The sequence below is a fragment of the Equus asinus genome, chromosome 7 (genome assembly GCF_041296235.1).
Source record: "Equus asinus isolate D_3611 breed Donkey chromosome 7, EquAss-T2T_v2, whole genome shotgun sequence".
Taxonomy (NCBI): domain Eukaryota; kingdom Metazoa; phylum Chordata; class Mammalia; order Perissodactyla; family Equidae; genus Equus; species Equus asinus.
Genome location: NC_091796.1, coordinates 9,481,642 through 9,499,669, shown reverse-complemented (window position 1 = coordinate 9,499,669; position 18,028 = coordinate 9,481,642). Strand labels below are relative to the sequence as shown.

General features: G+C 37.0%; 1 protein-coding gene across 7 annotated transcripts in view; it reads left to right on the top strand.

Moving 5' to 3' along the window:
• CCDC102B (coiled-coil domain containing 102B) overlaps positions 1–18,028 on the top strand; it is a 286,189-nt gene that overhangs the window by 220,900 nt on the left and 47,261 nt on the right. For all 7 annotated transcript variants that reach the window (XM_070512879.1, XM_014865138.3, XM_070512882.1 and 4 more), the window contains one exon: positions 762–932. In XM_070512879.1, coding sequence (XP_070368980.1) covers positions 762–932 — 171 coding nt within the window. The remainder of the gene's footprint in view (positions 1–761; positions 933–18,028) is intronic.

The following is an 18,028-nucleotide window of genomic DNA, read 5'->3' as shown; positions in this document are numbered from 1 at the left end:
GCTAGATGCAAGTGTTTTCAGAAGGATGCCATTCCCAGCAAGATTCCAGCAGCACAAAACCTTTTCTCTTAAACAAACGATTAAAGAGCTAACTCAGTGGTATAGTGGTTAAGTTCCCCCATTTTGCTTTGGTGGCTCAGGTTCACAGGTTCAGATCCCGGCACAGACCTGCACACTGCTCATCAAGCCATGCTGCAGCAGCATCTCACATATAAAATAGAGGAAGATTGGCACAGATGTTAGCTCAGTGACAATCTTCCTCAAACAAAAAGAGAAGCATTGCAACAGATGTTAGCTCAGGGCCAATCCTCCTCACCGAAACAATAAGAATAATTTATTTACTTATTTATTAAAAGCAGATAGTTTGCTAACTTTTAGCACACGCTGATTTAGCAGATGAATAGCTCTTCTTGCACTTATTTTTATTATATTTTATTCTTCATTTGTGGATATGTTATTTCTCATTTTGGAAAGCATACATAAAAACTAAATTTTCATAACTTGGAAAATGGATCATTCACTCAAGAACGTAAAGAGTTGCATTGTGTTTTAGCCATTTTAGCCACATACAAATACATCTTCCATCTACAGTTATATGCTAATCATAATATTTAATTGCAGAAATGTAGAGCTCCAGATGAAGAGATGCCTCATTGGAATTCTTCCTAAAATGCTTTTCTCCTTTGTCAAAAGAAATTACTGTTGTTCTGACTGTATCAGAGTAAGTTATCAATAATGGAATCCCTGTTTTCTTTTGAAAGGAACTGGTGGACCTTCAACATGCCTACCAGAAACTAAGCAGACAATACCAAGCAAAAACAGCAGAACTGACTCATGCAAACAACCTCCTGGATCAAAGCGAGGCCGAAGTAAAGAAACTGAGGTTGCGAGTGGAAGACCTAAAACAGGGACTCATCCAAAAAGAAGACGAGGTATCTCATGAACGAACAGACGCTGGATAGATTCAGAATAGCATGTCATAGCATATATGAAGCATTTTCTCCTTTATTAACATATCACATTAATTGAGATAAAAACTTCACACTTTAAACCCTAAAATTAATAAAGAATTATAAGGGGCTGACCCCGTGGCTGAGTGGTGGGGTTTGCACGCTCTGCTTCAGCAGCCCGGGGTTTCGCCAGTTCGGATCCAGGACAAGGACATGGCACTGCTACTCAGGCCATGCTGAGGCAGTGTCCCACACACCACAACTAGAGTACCCACAACTAAAATATACAACTATGTACTGGGGGCACTTGGGGACAAAAGAAAGCAGGAAAAAAAAGGAAATAAAAGAATTGTAAGTGTAAGGAAAGAGAAAACTATTTCATAGACAACACGCTCATCCTTATGGTGCTAATAGTATATTTTTTACGTGTACTCTATAGCTTCAAACATGTTTCATCATGGGCCTGTGTGTGTGTATGTGTTTATATATGGGGATGGTATCATTAAAGCTTGCTGTTTTGGGCCTGTATATTAGAGAAGTATGATATATATCACAATTGTATATTACAATATATATTCTCCCCAGTGCTCTCTGGTCTTTAAAAGAATGTAGGCCTCTTGTTTGGTTGTGTAAGGTCCACTTGTTAATGGAGTATGGAGTATTTAAGAGGTTTCTGGAAGGCAGAGGCCTCACTGTGATGTCCTGACAGCACACCTGCAATAGGGAAGTGATTTCAGCTGCAATTACAAGCAACAAAGAGCTTCATTTTTTTAAAAAACCATCTCAAATGTCAGTGAGATTGTGCGACTGTCACCACATGGCGGCAGTTACCTCAGATGGCGTTCCCATCACTGCATCTGTTCCTGTTGGACAACTTTGAGGCAAAAATCATTAGTTCCCTTGGTAGAAAGACTGTTTCCAGATAACGCCAAACAGTTGGAAACTGAAGAAGAAAACTGCATTGTGTTTCCAAGAGGTGGTTCAATAACAGAACACATTCCATATTTTAAGATTTAATTTTTAATTAAAACTAGTCTGGTCAAACAAACTTGATTCTTTTCTCCAATAGCATCAAGTAAATACAGAATCATTTGACCAACTAGGCTTATACATAGTCCCCTGATCCCAGTAATGTGGACTTGTCTGTCGGCATTGCATTCTTGATGTGTCTCTTTTTATGAAGATATGTATGCACTTTTTAGTAATGTACCTGTGTAGGGAGGCTGGACTGTGGAAGAGTAAGTCAGGGAGGAATTGAGTAGAAAGGCTCAAGAGAATGGCTTTAGGTTTTTATTTTATCATAGCCATTATTCCTGTGAATAGTTTTAATATGTGAGTATTTGTTGGAGATGGTGGTAAATAAATCACTGTTTGTTGCTCTAGGCTTTAAGAAATTGCTTGTGACTGAATCATCAGCAGGGAAATGGTGAAACCATGCAAGATTCAAGGGATAATGAAGTAGTAGTTCCAAAGATCTGATTCAGCTCTCCAATCGTGTAATTTAAATGGCTGTGGTCTTCAGGATGGTCATATTGTTTGCCCTCCTGTGTAGGAGATTTATTCTTCCCACATCATCAACATCAGGCTTGGCCATGTGACATTTCCTCTGCCAATGCCTTATGAGCAGAAGCCATGTGTGCCACTTACCATCAGGGCTTTGAGAGCCAAAATGGCTCTGCTGTGCCTCTTTCCCCACATATCTTTTCTGCCGTGTCTCATGTTGTGAGGCCAGCATGTCCAAAATAGACATTCGGTCAGCATGAATCCTGATGAAGAGGACATAGAGCAGAGCCTTTGCTGACACAAATGGATCCACACGGGGAAAACGTCAAGATTTATTGTGGTAAGCCACTGAAATTTTGGATTTGTTTGTTACTACAGGAAAACTCAGTTAAAGCTGACTGATGTGGTCATTAAATGACAACAAAATTTGAAATTGTATGACATCGGTTCCCGTGCCCAAAGTAGGTGGTGAGAAAACTTACTGGGGGCTAGAATGATGGCAACCCACTGTACGGAGTCTTGAAAAGTTTGGTACATATTTCCTATAGTACTTTGGAAAGCAAATGTGTAGACCATGAGCTTGTGGTTTTTAGGTGAATAGGTATGTGACTGGTATTTCTTGTTTGCTATTGGTCCATTTGACAAGTGCCTGGAAGGAAGATGAACTCCGAAAAGAACTGCCAATTTTCAAAGAGATATGTAAGGAAACATAGAAATGTAAGTAGTTCTGTGACTTCCAGGGTCTGACTTTCATTTTCAAATAGTAAAATATAAAGTGGAGGATGCCTTTGAAACATAGATATAAATTAAAGTTGAGCTTTCTGGCAAGGACCAAATCAATGATGTGGCCATTAAGCCTGTTGTTAAAACTTCCTAATCTACTATGGTTGTTCCCTGTAAATTCTTTAAACAACGTGGCACAGGGAAAGGAGCATGATTATGGCTCTACCAGAACATCTCACGAATTCTGGGTAACTGCAGGTAGCTCAGTGACAATGGAATGTCTCCAAAAGAATTGCAGATGTGATAGTTGACCTGTGTAATTTACCGGAATCAAATAGAATAAAGACTATTAAGTTTTTGTGAAAGTTATACTGGCAAATGAGTTTCCAGCTTGGGACGAAAGAGACTGGTTTCTTAAGATTTGAAAGGATCCTTCATTCCTCCCAACTTCCATGGACAGGGAGCTGGCTGAATATGCTGTCTACACCCTGAGAGGGAATAACGCCCATTGCCATATTCAAATATGGGCAAAAAAAGAAGGGCTTCCTAGAGAGCAAAGCCAAGGACCATAGAAAACTACAGATAGGCAACTATTTTCAAGGAGCAGAACCTGAGGTAAAGAAAGGAACATCCCCCTTGGGCAGAACAGAAGTTCCTTGCAACATCTGCCAGGTTAAGATTTCGTAAATATTTTCTATTTCTTTTTCTATATGGAAGTTTTATTGCAATTTTATTCTCCTAGTTTCACTACAGAATATTGGGTGTGCAGGGGGTTGTAAATTACTTGTCTTTTGAGCACATAGATTTCTGGAGCAAGAGAAGACATATTGAGATCTGATGTAAATATTATCACGAGATCTTTGACTTTGAGACCTATGCTGTGATTGGAAAGTCACTTGGGGAACTTCTCTTGGGGAAAGGGTGAAAATTTTTGAACAAAGAAAGGAGGAAGACAAATAGTTTGTAACCAAGAGGATGGGCTGTGTTATACTGTAGGTGAGAGTGTGAATGAGTGAGTGTGTGAGCATGCGTGTCTTTTAATATTTGCTGCCATTTTCTGTGGGAAGAATATAGTTTCCAAGCATGAATGATGGGCACAGTCCTGTGACTTGCTTCACAAATGGAATTTGTGTGGCTTTAAAACAGAATCTTTTGGAACCATAGCTCCATGTGCAGAAGTATTTGGGTATGTTTTATATTCGAAGTCTATAAATAGATGCTTTGAAATATACATTCAACACACAAAATATTTCAATGTTCTGCACCTCTACATCCAATCAGTTGATCAACAGAGAGGACTCACCCAAAGCACTATCAATTTATATGGGATTGTAATCTGGATTATTTGATTGCAGTTGTCACATCTTCAGTTTTCTCTGATTAAAGGTCATCACTGATTTTGATGGCTGCAAATGAAAATATTCCTGACAGAAATAAGATTTTGCATTAGATAGTAGTCAACATTTCCACAATTTGACTTATCACTGAGAAGCAAAGAAAATTCTGTCAGTTTCACTGCTCAACTTTTTAATTTCATAGTAGCAAATTGCTCAAATTGCAATTAGTTAAAATTAATGTTTAATTGTAACTGTCAAATACGAATTTTCTAACTCCTACAAGCCAACAGATTTTAAATAAATGAAAATGAGATATTAATCCTCTATACTGTAGAGAGAATAGATATTTGGAGCCCATAAGAGAAAACCCAGAGTCTAATTAAAGAAATGAGCAAATTAAAAAATTTCTTTTTTGGATGAGATGCTTTTCTTCAAGCAATTGACACACCAAAAAATCTAATTTGATGTATATTTGTTAGAAGTTAAACGTTCTTTTCTCATCATTTCATTGAAGTCTTTCTGTGAATATGTATTACATTATATAATGGCAAAATTTAATTAAGACTTCATTACCATAATGCAGGACCAATTACATATAGTGTATCCACATTAAAATACCAAAATAATTGGCCGCTTTAATAAATATGGTGGGAAAAGTCTAATAAATAATATAATAATGCAATAAGCAAAGTTGGTCGAGACAGAACATGTGTAAACTGAACTCCAGAGTTTCTGCCTCCCTAGTACTTAGGAAGCATGGAGTAGAATATAAATGATTACTAAGACCTGTGGCTGCTCTGCACTGTAGAACTAGTGTCAGGAAGGATAAAGGACAGAATGAGAAAAGGTTTGCCAAAGGATATTTTAAATTTGGTAACGCAACACCATATCACATAAAAAAGGAAAAATCGAGGGAAAAATTCAACTATCACCCCACTGTGGTATCATATTACTTTGGTATATGGACTTCAAACACCTAGGCACTTTTATGCATAATTGCAGTCATTATTTACAAATTTATCAATTACCATAACCAATTTTCATGTTGCTATGTAGTTTTCATAGTTGGTCTTTCAAGAGAGGTGTAATATTTATTTCCTTGGATATAAATTTATTTAATCAACCAATCGTCCCTTATTAAAGATCACTTGGATTTTGCTCTCCCAACATACCTCTACTGTGAATGCTTTGATGTACAGACCTTTTTTTTCCCACTGGAAAGAAGTTTTCTAAGTGGAATGATTGGTTAAAGGATATGAATATAATATGGCTCTTTACATATAGAGTATTACCAATTTTCTATGCTTCTCAATGATAGGTCAAATTGTGGAAATATTGATAGTCATCTAATACAAAATCTTAACTGCACCTTAACTGATGTGAAATGTGAAAGTGAGTTAAACCTCAAATGATTTATTTATAAAATTAACAAGTGTTTAATCACTCAGTTTGCTGAGTTGTTCATTAGGTTTACTTGTCATTTCAGTTTCTTCCTTATGTTGAACTCTTTTCCCTGAGCGTAATTCAATACTTACTCAGGACTTGTTCTCTGTGTTTATGTTTAGTAATAGCTTCTGTAAATAAGAGGACTTTCGAAATATTCAGTGAACATTTAAAAGAGAAGTAAATCAGAGGTAAAGTAAGCCTAGCCTAGAGATGCCTATAATTCACAAAGCAAACTACAGAGGATGAGAGTTACCGTATAGTAACTAAAAAGTAAAGGCTCGATAGTCAAGGGAGGAAGAATTGCCTAACTTTAAGATGACATTCTTGCTTTAAGTAATTCATCGATTTCTTCATTGAGCTGACATTTATTGATCTAGGTCCTCAGTAGAACTCGAGGTACAAGATTAAAGACATACATAAAATATATTTCCACCATGAGGGGTAAAGTCTAATGCAATGATTTTGTAACCTGGCTACACAATAGAAACACTTTGGAAGATTTAAAAAAATGTTAATATTCAAGTCTCACCTCCAGAATCTGAGTCAATTGTTATGGGTGGACCCTGTCCATTAGCATTTTTTTAAAGCTCCTAAATGATTCTAATGCCTAGCCAAAGGTCAGAACCACTGATCTAATAAGAAAAGGCTGCCACCATTGAGTCTCAGATTCATAGCTTTGGTCTCCATTGAACACATATATTTGTGATAACAGTATAGGTAGAGGATAAACAAAATGACGCTGCCAAAAAGAGGCTCGTATTCCATTGTAATTGGTACCTGTTAGTATGGTACAATGCAAAATTAATATAACGTCTTCTAGTTTTGAAATTCAAAAGGTGAAAAATCACTTAAGCAAATGGAAAGAGTAAGATACTAGTGAACACTGTAAGTTCACACCAAAAGTGTTAGTGTTTTGCTAAATGCATTGTCGGTGTGGCTTTACACTTTGCAATTATCACTTTATTATTACAGCTTAGCTAATTCTGGCCTCACATGTTAATGCCTCTGGTGTCACAAAGGTGAATCTTTTCAAGTCTGATGTCATCAGCAATGATGAATGTGAGAGACACTTTGGTTAAACCTACAGAACATTAATTATCTAAATTAACTGCTGATTTTTAAGCAAGTCTTTATTTAGAAGGACTCAGAAATCCTTTCCTAGCCCTAAATATATTTTCTTAAAATTTCATTAGTTTACACCCTGGTAATTTTAAGATTGTGAGAATAGTGGTAGACTGAAATTCACATTTATCTATGAAAAAGATGTGGTAAGTGTTTCAGGTAATATTAAAAAGAAATAACAAAGAAAGAGGCCAGCTGCTGGTTCACATGGGGACACAGCTGTGACCACAGACCCAGGATTCAAACTGAACTGTAAAAACCAGCCCAGTTCATTTAATATTTATTGCTTCCTAACATCTATGTTAGATGTTAGGATGTACTTGAGTTACTCCCAAGAAGAGATTTTTAGTGGAGCAGGGGATATTCAAACATAAATATACGAAGTTAAACATAACAAAATAAATGTCAAGACTGGTATTCCGAGGATGTCCAGAAACAATTTGCCATGTTTCTTTTCCTTCCAAGGCTTAATGGCTATTTGTAATTATGTGTTTGTTTTAATTATTTATTGTCTGACACCCCAACTGGAGTCTATGGGCAAGGACTGGCGCAGTCTGTGCCTCTAACAGTGCCAGCATTCAGTAGAGCTGTCTCAGATGTCTCCATGATGAAGACATCAGGGACACAACAACAATGTAAACAGAAGTCCAGCAACCTGGTCTCTCTATATTTCTAATCTAAATCATTCTAATAATTTCATTCCCGCTTCTGTGGCTAATTGGAAGGTTATCATTTCCTGCAGTCATTTATCACGTCTTTGCTTTCTCTTCACTTCACCAACCGCCTCCCTTGTCTAGCACTTCTGCTCCGCCTCAGAATTTGATGACAAACCACACCCAACGTGTGTGCTGTATTCTCAGCTAAAACTTTTATGCATTGAGTGTGAGTTGAAAATGTAGCCTCAGATAGGGGCTGAGTAAAATCAAGATGTTTCAGGGACAGGTTATGTGGAAAGGTTTAGCCCGTGATCGTTTGTTAGCTTTTCCTCTTAACTCTAGGCAGCATTTATTAGACCACCGCCCTTTAGCCTTTTTATATGTGTATTTAACAGTATCTGATATTTTATTCCCTCTCTTCATCCAGCTTTGTCGTTGTCCACTCCTTTATGCTCTGAAAAATGATGGAAGAGACATAGACCTCATTATATTAGGGGAAAAAAGCCAATAGAAAACTCAGTAAAGAAAAATATCTTTCTTTTTTTGTTTTCTTTCTTTTTCTCTCTTCGGCGCTCTGGTGCTGAGAGTTGAGTTAATCTCACTTATTCCTGGGCGCATTCATTCTTCCGTGCCAATCCATTCTCTTTATTTATATATTCCCTTTTATATTCACATCTCAGTCCCATGCCCTTCTTCCACGTGCAGCCATTTCAATGAGATTTTGTGTATCTTTTTGTTCAAATGTGTTTTCACCCACTATGTCCTTCGTTTTGTGTGTATGTCTTTTAATTAATGTTCACCCTGTTCCTGGTCTGTAGCCCAGGGAACTTCTCATATAGGTCCATGAGAGGGTGGGTACAGGATATTTGCTGCAGGATTGGGTCTGAGGCTGACAGATGGATGCATCCGGGCCTTTGGTCACTGGGAGAGCGGAGGGATCAACTCTGTGGACATGCACCATGGCGTGCTCTACTTTACAGCAGATTCCGCGAAGACATCATAATGCCGAGGGATCTTAAAAACCGTGGTTAGTGAAAACAGAGAAGCTGGAGACTTTTTAAAAAGTAATATCTTTCTGATCTGTGACTATGACTGAGTAATGTTAGAAGAGGCAGGTGAAAAATGTAATTTCAACCTAGCTTCTGAAGTTTTGACACAATGTTTGGTGTAGTGGGCAAGATAAAGGAAAGGAGTCTGATCAGGAAGTAACCTCTGGCTTGTGCATTCACTGGTGTGATCTCGGCTAATCATTTCACCACTCTGGGAGACACTTTGCTCACCTATGAAATGAAGAAGAATGAGCGGGATTCCATACATTCAACCATTAAAATGTGTGTAGTGGATTTAATGAAACCTTTGAGGGAAGTAAAGAAACACTCTGTGTTTAAATATGAAAATTTATGCATAATTTATCTAACTAGGTCTCGAGTTGAATGTTCAGCATTTAATTCAATCTCACAGTATATAACAATGCTTAATTGAATGTTCCAGTATTTAACATATAATGTTATATTTTATCTAATCTTTATTATAAAGTATAAATGTTGGCTATTATAGTGATTTATTAATATAAATATTAATATAATTATATTATTATCTCATGTAAGTCTTACTATAACCCTGAAATTAGGTATCGTAATTACAGTAATTATAGAAATTTGAGACTTAAGTAAATGACATGACCATAGTCGCAGATGGGAAAAGAGCTAAGATACCAGCTCAAGCACTGAAATATATGTTAAAAACATATCCTGTTTTTATACATTATCATATTCTTTACACAATGAGGACAATACTTATGTGCATAGAACTATTTTTCCCTGCAAATGAAAATTTAAAGAGAAAATTTTATTTAGAATCTTGGCTTCCATGTTGGATTACTAAACATCTTGATAAATGATTGGTGTTTCAACTTCCTGGTGAGCCATATCAAAGGGAACACTCAGGGACAATATTTTTTTTTGCTCTAATTAGAACGTACTCTTCATGCAAAAATAAGAATTGAGTTCAATAGTAAAATATTTCAAACGCTGTCCCAAGAAGATAAAACAAGGGACATTTTATTTTGTTTAAGGAAGTAAAATTCTTTCTCAATTTTTTTTTATATGCAATATATGATAATGGGAAAGAGTGACTTTTTAAGTTATTAAAATTATGTTGAGAAGAAAACCAATGTCAGGTGGACTTATATTTTTAGATTTCTATGTTTTCTAACTTTCTAAAATAAGAATCATATTACTAGTTTTCACCAGTAATATTTGAAATTCTGTCTTTTTTGAAGATTTGTCAGACACGTCATTTATTACAGGATAATTTGGCTACCTGACTACAGTAGTCCCTCCTTATTTGTGGTTTAATTCTCCATGGTTTCACTTACCTGCAATCTGAAAATATTAAATGGAAAATTCCAGAAATAAACAACTCATAAGTTTTAAATTATGTGCTGTTCAGAGTAGCATGATGAAATCTCACGCCATCCCACTCCATCCCGCCCGGGACATGAATCATCCCCTTGTCCAATGTATCCAGATACTACCTGCCCATTAGTCACTTAGTAGCCATCTCAGTTATCCAACCATCATGACGACAGGCAGTCCTTGTGTTCAAGTCACCCTTATTTTATTTAATAGTGGCCCCAAAGCTCAATAGCGATGCTGGCAATTAAGATATGCCAAAGAGAAGCCATAAAGTGCTTCCTTTAAGTGAAACGGTGAAAGTTCTCTACTTAATAAGGAAAGAAAAAACCATATGCTGAGGTTGCTAAGATCTATGGTAACTTTTATCATAGTATCTTGTTGTAATTGTTGTGTTTTATTATTAGTTATTATTAATCTCTTACTGTGCCTAAATTATAAATTAAACTTTCCCATAGGCGGGTATGTATAGGAAAAAGCATAGTAAATGTAAGTTTCGGTACTATCTGCAGTTTCAGGCCTCCACTGGGAGTCTTGGAACCTATCCCCCAAATAAGGGGGAACTACTGTAATGTGGAAAGTTAAATTTTTTTTAGGGTTCCTCAAACTGAAACTATTAAGAAAGCAATGACTATATTTAAACCCTCAGAGCTCTAAGGCTATGAAACTCTTAGATGAGTCATTTCTGCATTCCGCTACAATAAAATTGAAAACTTTTGAAATTTAAAAAATATATATATATATGCCAGATCCATAACTATTCATTTGTGTGGCTCTACTATAGTTGAAAAATCAGATGATACGGGCCAGCCCGGTGGCACAGTGGTTAAGTGCGCACATTCTGCTTTGGTGGCCTGGGGTTTGCCAATTTGGATCTCAGGTGCAGATGTGGCACTGCTTGGCACGCCATGCTGTGGTAGGCGTCCCACATATAAAGTAGAGGAAGATGGGCACGGATGTTAGCTCAGGGCCAGTCTTCCTCAGCAAAAAGAGGAGGATTGGCAGCAGATGTTAGCTCAGGGCTAATCTTCCTCAAACCAAAAAAAAAGAAAAGAAAAATCAGATGATAAATATAAACCGCACAATTAGATATATTTAAAATTTCATTTGTAATTTGATGCATTTTGACTTAATAACTACAGATACAAGACTAAAATTTATGTTGGCAAAAATTATCAGTTGGCGCAACAAACAGATCAACTTTTCTGTGGAGGGAAAATGAGTGAGTAGGTTTTTTGATTCAAGATGAATAAACATAACTAATTTTATGCTTTTGAATTATGTAGAAATTGGGCTAATTATATTTGAATAAAGGTATCAGAATAATAGTTACAAGCATATGATACATGTTTTCTACAGTAGACATTTATAAGTACAATCGCCTGCACCCCTCCTGTATCCTCAGGTTCCACATCCGAGGATTCCGCCAACCCAGGGATTTGCGGTATGGAGAGCTAAGACACAAGCATCCGGGGATTTTGGCACTGGGGTGGCAGGGAGGGAGAATGTCCCTGGAACCAATCCCACATGGATTCCGAGGGGTGACTGTATTTGGTTTCCCCTGTATCAGTCAGTAACACTGAGAATTTTAAGAAAAGCTCAAATATTTTTGAAGTATTGAATAAACATTATATAGTTATTATAAAGGTTTATAGCAATATTTTTAAACAATATGTATTGATAAGATAAATATTATTTTAAACCACTTACACAGGCAGACAAAATTGTCATGGAAAAAGTGGTTTTGTTGTGTTGATGTCAGTTGCCATGGAAATACAAAAAAATGACACTTTAGGCTTAAAATGCTATTTAATTCTTCTGTACATCTACTACCAAAGAACACATTGGAAATAGTAAAGAATTATAGATAACATGCACCCTAATTGCAATCTAAAGAACTATCTTCCATGGTCTGAAGTGGAAACATAAATCAACTTGAAAAATACACCGAGGGGAAAGAGAATAGGTATTTATTCTATTAATTTGTATTGAGTCGTGTATTTGCAAATAAGTCTTCAGGAATCAGGCTTTATATTAAAAATATGGAATTATAAATTTGTGTTAAAAGTATAACTACATATTTTATATGTGTGTGAATAAATATGTATATATGTGTATGCACATACATTCTTCCACAATTTCTATTACAAACAATTGTCCGCATAAATGGTAATTGCTTAGAAAACATAACAGTCTGTTAAATTAACCTATGTTACTTCATATAGACTGAAAGTAGTTAGGTTTTTGTCTGTCACCATATCAGGTGTGGAGGAACAAAGTTAAAAAACATGGAAAATAAGTGCAGTTGTCATCATTAGGAAACATTTGGATATCTCTTTTGTGATGTCCTCTATCTTCTGTGGGTCTTGTAATTAAGGGAATTCCAGATCCTCAGAGTAGATTTCCTAGAAAATGGAGGCAGACCAGCAAGGGTGAGGAGAGTCATTTTTGGATTGCAAGAGTCAAGGTACAACTGGTTCTGAGGTTGCCAAAGGCCAGAGCTGAGCATAACTATCTGAAGTCAGCAGTCAAATGTCCTAGAGCCAGAAGCCAGGCAACAGAAAACAGGTGTGTGAGGTAGTCAGGGCAGGGTGGAAGAAACCTCAAGCATGTAGAATTTGTGACACACTTATGAGCTTGAGGCTCTTACCTCTTACAGGCGGTAAGATGGAGTATTATTCATGGAGTAGAAGCCAATTTCCCACGAATGGACACCAAAGGGAAAGGAAAAGAGAGAAGAGAAATCTTATTAGAGGTGTTGTAAATAGGTAATCTGGCTTGTAATAGAAAGGAAGTATTAATACATAAAGATAAATTCTAATAGTGTGAAAAAAGATCCAGCAGTTTAGAGTAGATTAATATAATAGCCAAGGAACCTATGTACACTCATTTGTTTTAAAGAAACAGAATAGAATTAGACAAAGACATTGGCAGAAACCTTAAAACCACAACAAAAGACTACTTTGGAGAGCAAAGGGACCATGTCGTTCATTAGGAAATAGAGTTAAAGAAACTGGATCCAGAGCTCAGAGGCAAGATGCCATGAGAGACTCTGGCACCTACCTTAAGGCCAAGGAAGACTATTGCTGTGGCTATGACTGTTCAATGCTATTAAGGCTTGGCAGTGTTGACAGCAGGTGAGCTTCTATGTGAGTGTATACGACATTTGCTTTTATAGTCATCTCCTAATGATATAAAATCTATGTTCTTACTATAGCTACACATTTTATTGCTTTAGCAAGCAGGAAATATTTTATTTTTGGTGAAAGCTATAAATAATAACGCACAGACAGAGATTTTTTTGTTTAAAGAAACTGATTAGCTTAGGAAAGGGAGAAAGATAGTTCTGTCACTACTTGGTAATAGCACATTTGATTGGAAGGAACCACTTTTTAAGAGTTAAATTAGTGCCTTGAATGTCTGACTTGTATGTTCCTGAGGCGATAATCATGTTTCAGAACGCAATGAGGTGTGACTCTATTAACAATGGAAGAATAGAGTTGAGTGAGAGAGTTGGGGTCCAGAACTTGATGTACAGGCTAGGATGGAGGTAAGCCAGAGCCAGGATGTCAAATCGAGATTGAAGACATTTGGAAGGGCGGTCTACAAAAGAGAGCTCCAAAATGGGTGTTGTCGGAATGATTCTGAAGAATCCAGGAGGAGGCAGTCCTTTGAGTTGGCGTACAATCATCACCATCCATCATAGAACCCTCATACAGTCATTCAGATGGGGTTCTAAGAAGACTTTTGTGATTCCCTCAGGGTCTCAGTGAGAGGAACTGAGATACTTACCGTGTATCAAGAGAGGAATCTGGTCTCCAAGCTGGGAGACAGGTGATGTCTTGCTCTCAGAATGAAGCAAAACACTGTATTCTGAGGCTCAGCCTAAAGACAGATGATCAGCAAAAGTCCCAGAGTGCTGAACTTGGTCTCCTTAAAATCCTCCTCACTAAACTCAGGAAAAGGTCTAGGAAATAGATTTAGAGATGTAATAACCCTGGAGGTGGGAGAAGAAGGAAACAGAGACTGAGAATCTGTTAGGGTCTCCAACGTGACAGCTGTAAATGCCAGAAATAATGTCATTTATTTTTTTCTGCTGCGTATTTATCTGCTATTTTATCTCCTTTGTATTGAGCAGAGAAACATATCTGAAGTCCCAGTTCTCTAAGAACTTATGTTCTATGAAAGGACAATAGATGCCTAGAAGTAGTAAGCATCCAAATAAGTAATATAAACAAGCATAGATAGGAAGGTATCAGGAAAGTCGTCTGGGAGAGTCCCACCCAGCTTGCTGGGTTATGATGGAGAAATGACTCGGTCTTTCTGTTCCTCATCTTCCTTAGTCAGAAACGGACAGAGTAGGATTAGATGAGGCTCAATTTTCACCTCCAGCACTATTCTTTAAGTCTATTATTCAGGCATAATATAATTTAAACACATACTAGTCAAACTTCAAAAATCATCAAGTTTTCACAGATGTCCCTTTTGTAACGTCCCGTAGTGTATTTTAAATAGGGCTTGGAAGATCTTTAAGACAAGTGTTCCTTCATTAGAGGTGGACTAGGGGACCCATTCCTTGAGGCCATATGATGCTTTAGACGACCTCAGCAGGTGATGTTCATATCCATGACTCTATGGAAACAGTTTTGCTTCTTGACGTTATCAAAATGGTTTTCCAAATCTAATAAATCATAAAACAATGTAAAATGCATTTTCACATTTTCTTGATGGGCATTAGACAAGCACATAGTTATCTTTTTTCACTCATCCAATTTGTGTGATGTCAATGTATGTACTTTTAGAAATGGAATTTTCCAGATGCAACAGGAAAGGTTAATTTTGATGGATTAGCTTGCTCTGTCCAGGTGCAAATCATTTGGAACGTTAACACATTCAGTTTAAAGCTCCGACAGTTTAAAATCTTGTTTAATGTTTGGTTTTATGTATTATGACATCAGTAAAATTTTAGATTATTGACATGTTGATGGAGAAGGTAATCTTTTTTTAAGTTTTAGGCAAACTGAAACTACTTTGTAGTAAAACTATTCTATAGTCAGAAAAATAGAATTTCTTTTTCCTTAAGGAATGTGTATGTGCAATATTGCTTTGATTGCCAGTTAACCAGTGACTACTACGTAAAATACCAAGAAGGGAATTGTATCATTCATCCTATACACACATTTTTGAATGAAAGGATATCATGTACTGAGTTCCTAACAAGTGCCAGGTCTTTAATTAGGTAGCAGTAATACAATGATTATATAAAAATGCAACATTGGTTACTGGCACTTAGAAGACACTCAAATATATGTTGAATCAATACCATATTGAGGAAACTGGGGGCAGCTAGCTTAGTCTAGTCAGAAAGCTTCTTGGAAGAAACATGAGAAACTGAGGAAGAAACTGAAACTTTAAGAATAAATAGGAGTCAGGGGCTGGCCCCGTGGCCGAGTGGTTAAGTCTGTGCGCTCCGCTGCAGGCGGCCCAGTGTTTCGTTGGTTCGAATCCTGGGCACGGACATGGCACTGCTCATCAAACCACGCTGAGGCAGCGTCCCACATGCTACAACTAGAAGGACCCACAACGAAGAATATACAACTATGTACTTGGGGGCTTTGGGGAGAAAAAGGAAAAAATAAAATCTTTAAAAAAAAATAAAAAAAATAAAAAAAATAAAAAAAATTAAAAAAAAAAAAGAATAAATAGGAGTGAGCATTTAGCCAGGGCAAGAGGGAATGACGGGAATGGGGAGAAAGAGCAGCATCTGTGAAGGCTAAAAGATGAAAGAGTGGTGGGCAATGTGAAGAAGTGCATGAAATTCAGTGCAATGGAATGGGGTGGTGGGGAGAGAATTTGGAAGAGGAACCTAGGACAGCCAGCACAAGGCCTTGACAACTAAGTGAGGGGAATTGTAAGTCTTGTCTGGAGGGAAACCACAGAAGTATTTTGGGCAGGTCTGAGATATGGCTGTTTACCACCTCTCAGTGATGACTGTGTTCTTTCCCAAGTCCCTTGTGCCCTGGATCTGGAGGGGAGGTAGGTGACCTCGTTGCTATCTATCTATTCATGTCTACCTCCAGACTTCTGTCCTTTTCTCTGCATAGATATAGATAGATAGATAATAGGTAGATAGACAATAGATAGATATGGCACTCACCACCCTTCCTCGTTATTGTTATTTACACAGCTATTGTCAGTCTCCAGCACTCTGAGATTTTAGCCCTAATTTATTCTTTTGTTCCCCTAGTTTTATGAAGATATAATTGACGTACATCGCTGTATAAGTTTAGGGTGTAGAGCATAATGGTTTGACTTACATATATTGTGAAATGATTATTGCTATAAGCTTAGTTAGCATCCATTGTCTTATACAGATACAATAAAAAGAGAAAGCAAAAATAGAAAAGGAAAAAAATTTATTTTTTCCTTGCGACGATAACTTGTAGGATTTATTCTCTTAATTTTCAAATATATCATACAGCGGTGTTAACTAAGTCATCATGCTGTACATTACATCCTTAGTATTTATTTATCTCGTAGCTGGAAGTTTGTACCTTCTGATCACCTTTTCTCCTATTCCCCCTCCCCTCACCCCCTGCCTCTTGTAACCACAAGTCTAACCCCTTTTCCACAAGTTTGGTTTTTTGTTTGTTTTTTTATTCCACATGTAAGTGAGATGATACAGTATTTCTCTCTCTCTGTCTGACTTATCTCATTTAGCATAATGCCCTCAAGATTCATCCACGATGTGAGAAATGGCAGGATTTCCTCATTTTTTATGGCTGAATAATATTCCTCTGTGTGTGTCTGTGTATATCACAACTTCTTTATCCATTTATCCATTGATGGACATTTAGGTTGTTTCTATGTCTTAGCTATTGTAAATAATGTTGTGATGAACATGGGGGTGCAGATAAGATTCTGAGTTAGTGTTTTTATTTCCTTTGGATATATTTCCAGAAGTGGAATTGCTGGATCATAGTAGTTCTATTTTTTTTTCTTTTTTTTGAGAATTTTTTTTTTAAAGATTTTATTTTTACTTTTTTCCCCTAAAGCCCCCTGGTACATAGTTGTGTATTTTTTTTCAGTTGTGGGTCCTTCCAGTTGTGGCATATGGGATGCTGCCTCAGCATGGCTTGATGAGCAGTGCCATGTCCGCGCCCAGGATTCGAACCGTCGAAACCCTGGGCCACTGAAGCAAAGCATGAGAACTTAACCACTCAGCCACGGGGCCAGCCCCAGTAGTTCTATTTTTAATATTTTGAGGATCCTCTGTACTATTTTCCATAGTGGCTGGACCAGTTTACATTCCCACCAACAAGGTGCAAGTGTTTCCTTTTCTCCACTTCATTTCCAACAGTTATCTCTTGTCTTTTTGATGCTAGTCATTCTAACAGGCGTGAGGTCATACCTCATTGTGGTTTTGCATTTCTCTAATGACTGGTGATGCTAAACATCTTTTCATGTACCTGTTGGTCTTTCAATGTATGTCTTTTAGAGAAATGTCTATTAGGTCTTTTGTCCATTTTTTTTTTTTTTTTGAGGAAGATTAGCCCTGAGCTAACATCTGCCACCAATCCTCGCCTTTTTGCTGAGGAAGATAGGCCCTGTAGTTTTACTGAATTTGTGGATTAGATTGAAAAGATTTTTGGTGGAGTCTTTAGGATTTTCCATATATAAAATTACGTTATCTGCAAATAGAGACAGTTTTACTTCTTCCTTTCCAATTCTGATGCCCGTTATTTCTTTTTCTTGCCTGATTGCTCTGACAAGGATTTCCAGTACTGTGATGAATAGGAATGGTGAGAGTGGGCACCCTTGTCTTTTACCTAATTTTAGAGGAAAATTTTTCAACATTTTACCATTGAGTATGTTGT